Source organism: Tupaia chinensis, unplaced genomic scaffold (genome assembly GCF_000334495.1).
Source record: "Tupaia chinensis unplaced genomic scaffold, TupChi_1.0 Scaffold149248_1, whole genome shotgun sequence".
NCBI classification, from domain to species: Eukaryota; Metazoa; Chordata; class Mammalia; order Scandentia; family Tupaiidae; genus Tupaia; species Tupaia belangeri.
The window spans coordinates 438,036-444,301 of NW_006209094.1; the positions used below are offsets into that span (position 1 = coordinate 438,036).

Genomic DNA, 6,266 nt, shown 5'->3' on the forward strand with positions numbered 1-6,266 from the left:
CTGGATGGGCAGAAGGCAGCTAGAGATCTGAAGCAGTCTTCCTGCCTCAGTTGATCTCATTGACTGTAGTTGCCCCCCTGCTCTGGGATGCAGGCTCAGTAGTAATGGTAGTAAAGGGATGTGGGAAGAGCTAGCCTGAGATGTGCCTGGGGTAATCAGAAGGCAATGGAAGGCCAGAGGCAGTCTTCCTGCCTCACTCAATTGGTCTCACTTTCTATTGCTACTCCTTGCTCTGGGGCTCAGGCTCTGGGGGTAATCAAAATATGTCACTTTTTACTTGGAGTTCAATTTAGTCTGTTTTTTTAACTCACTAATTTGGTTTTCTAAAATGTCCATCTTGGTGTTCAGTACCTCTATTTCTTCTTAAAATATAATTGTTTCCATTTTTATTTCTAGTGCAAAAACACAATTCTGAAAGAGATTTGATTGTATGTGCTAAGGTTTTATTTGACTCATTACTGAAGAAAATAACAGGAAAACCAAAGAGCTGGTTCCAAGAGCATTTGAGAAACAGACACATGTATAGTCAATGGGAAAAAGAACTTCAAAACAAGATTATTAAGTTAAGCATAAGCGTGGTTAACCTTTTACAGTAAATAAAACCATATCACCTTTGGGGTCAACTCCTCTACCAGACTATAAAAGAAAACAACTTATTGGTTTCTGAAAGTTAACCTCCTACCTTACAAAATTTTTATAGGACTATAAACCATTTGCACTTCATCAGTTATGAATTGTGACTATACTGTGACAGTTATTACTATATTATAACACCCAAAAAGGTCATATCGGAGTCAAGCAGGATTATCAGAAAATGCTCGGTCTAGGGTACGGGGAGCAGGGGAAAGGTGGGTAGGAAAGTAGATGGTCTCTTGCCTTTCTGAGATCAGGTAACATTTTTTCATACTTGATACTCCTGTCTTCAAATTGCCTTGAGTTGCAAACTTCAGATGTTTTCTCCAACTGCTGTATGACTCATCCTAGCTTCTGGCCCTCTTTACTATCAGATGTTTGTGCTGTCGTAATGAGGGGGGAAGGAGGACAAAAGGAGCAGTAAACCCTTCATGATCTTAAGTAAGGTGGAGGTTCTTCTTGTGTGCTGGATGTGGCAGTCTGTTTTGACCAGTTCAATTTTCTTCTAACTTCTTAATATCTCAACTATGTAAGTAGGACTCTAGTTTTAAGTCATGGTATAAAATTTTCCTGGTTACATTTTTTTGTGTGTTTTTTTAAATATATATATATATATTTAGCAGGAGTAAAATGAATGCATTATTGGAATTTCATCATCACCTTTCTTGGCCACCATAAATTTCAAGAGGAAATTGTCATTTTATTTCAGAGTTCCCAATAATTCCATACTCCTGGCCTATCTTGGTTGTTGTTGATCAGAATTAAGACCAAATGACTGTATTTCTACAGCTTTCTGATATTATATGGAAGTTTTTAAAGGCCTTTCACTAATTTTAAAATCTGATTAAATCTATGGACATTGTTTTCAGAAAAATCCATATATATTATTTTGTTACATGCACACACACATAATATATAAAAATTTCCAGGGGACTGAGGGGCTCTTGAACTCCTCCTCTGTGAGCCTCAGTTTAACAACATTAGTTTTTGAGATATGAATGTGCCGCTAACGATGCCCCAAGATGACTAAATAAGATAGTTGTATCTGTCTATAAGGAGGAAAAATAGACTTTAATGTGGTAGTTTTTGTATAATCTCCGTTTTGTATGCTGTCAAAATGAGTTGCCTTTTGACTTCAAGGTCGCATTGATATGACCCCCAAATATGTTTTGTTCCATGATTGACCAGGATGATAAGCAAATGAGAGTTTTATTTTAAATGTATGAAGCCTGATTTAAAAATGCTTACATCATGAATATCTTCTAACAACTTTCAATACATCAGTTTTTTTCTACAGTAAGAGAAGGGGTAGCTCTGTGAGACCTAACTTGTAAGAAAAGAATCCTTCCTATATGTGTTTCTCCTCACTTCTTTTTTTTGCCTAATTACGTTGAAAGGACCAATCTGGGAACAGCTATGTAAAAAGGCAAGTGTTAAATTGGAAGCAACCGCCCCTGGGAAATGCAAGATTAATGACAATTGAGAGGCTTCAGGGCAGTGTCTGCTAGGGTTGAATAGTTTAAATACGTGGAAAAATGATGACGCCTCAGAAAGTGTGGGGTAGGGAGTAACCTGGAGTTTAGGCACAAAACTAGAAGGCAAGCCCAAGAGGGGCGCTAGCCTCAAAGTGGGGAATGGCCTGGAGCAGAGGATGCAGAAGCCAACCTCAGTATAGCTGCTGTGCCTCACAGCCCAGAACTTCCAGCCTCAGAGCAATCTGGTTTACCCAACTTTGGGGATGAATTCTAAGATAGCGAGTCAGTAATGGTGGGTCTAGAGAGTTCACTACAGGTGTGAAGGAGTCCTGATTTCCTTGAAAAACCTGAAAGAGGAAAAAAAAAAAACACTTATTAGTTGCTTGACAGGAAAAAAAATTTTAATTTCAACCCACTCCACTCTCTGCCCCCAGGCTCCTCAAGTTCTCACCCACTTCCCAAAGTATCAGTGGAATTGAGTGCTTTGCTTCTATCCATTGAACTGAGCAGGAGTCATGCTTCAGTTACCTGACTTTCTCATCAGTGCATTGCAAGAGAAGTGATCAATTAATGGTAGGTGCTGGTGTTAGATCAGCTGGTTTCATATGCATTGGTAACAACTTTAGAATGACAATAGTAACATAGTAAGGCATACAATTTAGTGTAACAGAATGACTGGTGGGAGAGGGTGCAGAAGAAAGGAGGAAGACAGTCTAAGACTCAAGGCATCTTGCCGTTCTGGGACTTAGTAGGTAAGCCCACCTATGAAACAGGTGGGTGTTTGGGAAAATGAAAATCTAAATATTCAAAGAGTGATTTAAGGCGATTTTGAAACCCTGTGGTTTTGGGGTGGGGTGGGGGTCACAGTGACTCTACAGTAGAAATAAATCCCAGCCAAATGCTAAGAATAAGCAAGAGTCTTGGAGAAACAAGAACAACATGAGCAAGTGATATCCTATCACAATGTATGATCTTGCCAGGAGACTCCTGAGGCAGTTTGTGTGAAAGGAGGCAACCTGCCACAGTAAAGTCAAAGAAGTGGTTAAACAGCAACCAGGGGGCTCCTGCTTTCCTGGGTCTATTGGAGTGACATTTCCCTGAACAATTCTGCCATCTTTATCTCTGCAAAGTGTGGTATTGTTTCACTTTGGATTCCAAGTGGGAAGTATGCAATAACACTGATCCTACAAACAGTTTATCTATCAAAATGAAAGAAATTTGGGCCCTCTTCTTTATTCACTTTTCCCACCCCCAAGTATACTAATCCTGGCTGTTCATTGGACTCAACCTAAGAAGCTTTTCAAAAATAATGATGGATAGGGTCAGCCAGGTGGCATGGTGGTTAAGGTGACTGGATCCCACTGTGTGGTTGAGTTCTGATCTGGTGGCTTGGAAAATATGTTGGGCGCATGTGCATCTGTGCCCACAGTTCTGACAGGAGAGTGAAGGAGAAGGGAAAGCTGTGTCACACCCCCCCCCCTTTCTCTCTCTCTCCCCCTCCCTGGTGAGCGCATGCACTCTATAGCACAAATAGAAACAAAAACAGAAACAAAATAACCATACATGAGCTATCTCCTCCAGTGGAGATACAAATTTAATTGGTCTACTCCCATTTTGGCCCCCTTACTAGCAAGAAAAATCTTCTCAGTATATAAGCCTGGTGATGCTACACTCTGAGTTAAAACATTCCATATCACTAGAATAAAATCCCAATTCCTTATTCTGGTCTCCTTATCCTCTTTAGATGGCCCCTGCCAAGTCTCTGATCTCATCTCCCACTACATTTCCCCTATTTCATTGCAGATACATTGATCTTTTGGTTCCTGGACAATGTCAACTCTTTTGAGAGTTCTTTCTCATCTAAAATAGGACTCCTGGTTATTCTAAATCTCAGCTTGTTTGTTTCCTTTATAGCATTTGGTATCTTCCCGTTTATATGTTTACATGCTTGTTGACTGTTTCCTATGTCTTCACTACCAAATGTCAACTCCATGAAAGCAGATTTTGGTCATTGTATCAGCACATATACCGTATAGCATAATTAATGTACATAATGTGGCAAATACATAATAAATATTTGATATGGTGAGGTTTGTGTGTTAAAAATTTTGAAAAACATTAACGTCTTTGTTCTGAGATTCTTTGACAAATGTTTATGGTATATTTGTAGGCTTGTCCATCATTTGTTAGACTTAGTCCTTACTTTATTTTAGCTTTTATTTTGAAAATTACTAAATTAGAAAAATTGAAATAGTACAATAGACACCCTTTAGTAATTCACCTACATTCACCAATTGGTAACTTTCCCTCTCTTTTTACACACACACACACACACACACACACACTTTTTTTCTGAATTATTTGAAGGAAAATTATAAACATCATGGCATTTTATTTGTAAATACTTTAGCATGCCAAACCTGAGAATAAGGTTATCTTTCCACATAATTACAGAATACTTTAATTATATCCAACAAATGTAATATTAACACAATATTATATAATATTCAAAATTTTCCAATTATCATAATGATATCCTACATATGTTTTTTCCAATTCACAATCTAATAAAAGACCACATATTATTGATGATGTGAAATTTTATCACTTGTTTAATGTGGAATCTACCTGCTACTAGAAATTGTTCTGGAGAGAAATAGCTGCTCACGGCTTCCAATGAGAAAATGTAGAATGTGTTGTGACTAATTGGAAAACACTGAGTTACGAAACGACAAGCTGGTTGAGGTTGATAATCAAGGCCTGCCCATACTCACTCATTTAACAGATATTTAACTATCTATGTGTAACACATGCTATTAAGGCCCAGATGTAATGGCAGACGAGATAGATGCTGTCCCTTACCTCATGGAGTGTCATGGGTAAACCAATGTATACATACACACACAGTATAAGTTAAAAAAATACAGAAAATTAGTAATTGTGTTAAATTCTAAGAAGAAAACAAGGATTATCCACTTACTGTAATCTGTGTTAGTATATACAAGTAAATAGATGGTTAAATTGAACTCTCACTGACAATTATTTTTGTTGCTCTTGTATTCTCTTCACATGACCCCTATTAGTCTTTGAGAGCTTCCTTGCATTCTGGCACATCAAGATATTCCAAGATCATTTGACAATTTCCTTGCTCCAGCTTTAGAATCAGTTATATTTCTAAAAAGTTCAGATTCCTTTCACTGGGAAAAAGTATTTAGAGACCAATATTTGGGCATGATGTGTACTCATTTTTACTAGGCCTACTCAGTACTAGGAAACATATATATATAATTAATTTTTTTGGAGAGGTTTTTGCTATAGGGCGAGTGCGCTTGCCAGACAGACAGAGAGAGACAGAGACAGAAAGCGAGAAATCACCCCCCAGGGGGGATGGCCACAGTGCAATCCCTTCTCCTCCATTCTCCTCTCGGGATCTTGGGCACGCACACACACGCGCCCGGCGTGAGTTCTAAGCCACCGGGTCCAGGACGTGAACTGCGGTCGACTACATGGGAGTCCGGTGACACAGCCATTACGCTAACTGCTGGTCCCAGAAACATATTTTTTAATCCCTGATTTTTCTCTGACATTTCTAATTCAATATTATGTTCCTTATAGTAGTTTTTAAAAATAATTTTAATTTAATTTATCATTATTATTTTATTTTTTAAGTTTGACCAGAGAGAGACACAGAGAAAGAGAGAGAGAAAGTGAGAAAGCAAGCCGCCAGGTCTGGAATTCAAACCACGGTCAGCCATGTGGGAGTCCAGCAACTTAACTACCATGCCACCTGCTGGCCCCCTTATAGTAGTTTGTATTAGTTTTCTAGGGCTGCCATAACACATTACTGCAAACTTGATGGTTTAAAAACAAAAGAAGTAGACCAGCAGGTGGCATGGAGATTCAGATGCTGGATCCCACATGGCCGACTGTGTGGGTGAGTCCTAAACCCAGTGACTTAAGAATCACACTGGGCACATGTGCATGTGTGCCCCCTCAAAATAATATCAAGAAGAGAACGGAGGAGAAGGTATTGTGGCACGGCCATTCTCTGAGGTGGGCAATTTCTCACCCTCTGTCTTTCTCTCTCTGGGGAGTGCAAAAACTAAAATCAAACAAACAAAACAAAAAAAACAAAAGAAGTTTATATTCTCATAGTTC

The 6,266-nt window shown here is 38.7% G+C and overlaps 1 protein-coding gene across 1 annotated transcript in view; it reads right to left on the reverse strand.

Annotated features, from left to right (window-relative positions):
* Nucleotides 1–1,206: 1,206 nt before the first annotated feature.
* Nucleotides 1,207–6,266, reverse strand: part of F8 (coagulation factor VIII) — a 192,227-nt gene continuing 187,167 nt past the window's right edge. The window contains 1 exon segment of the mRNA XM_006171065.1: nucleotides 1,207–2,455. Coding sequence (XP_006171127.1) covers nucleotides 2,300–2,455 — 156 coding nt within the window. The 3' untranslated portion in view covers nucleotides 1,207–2,299.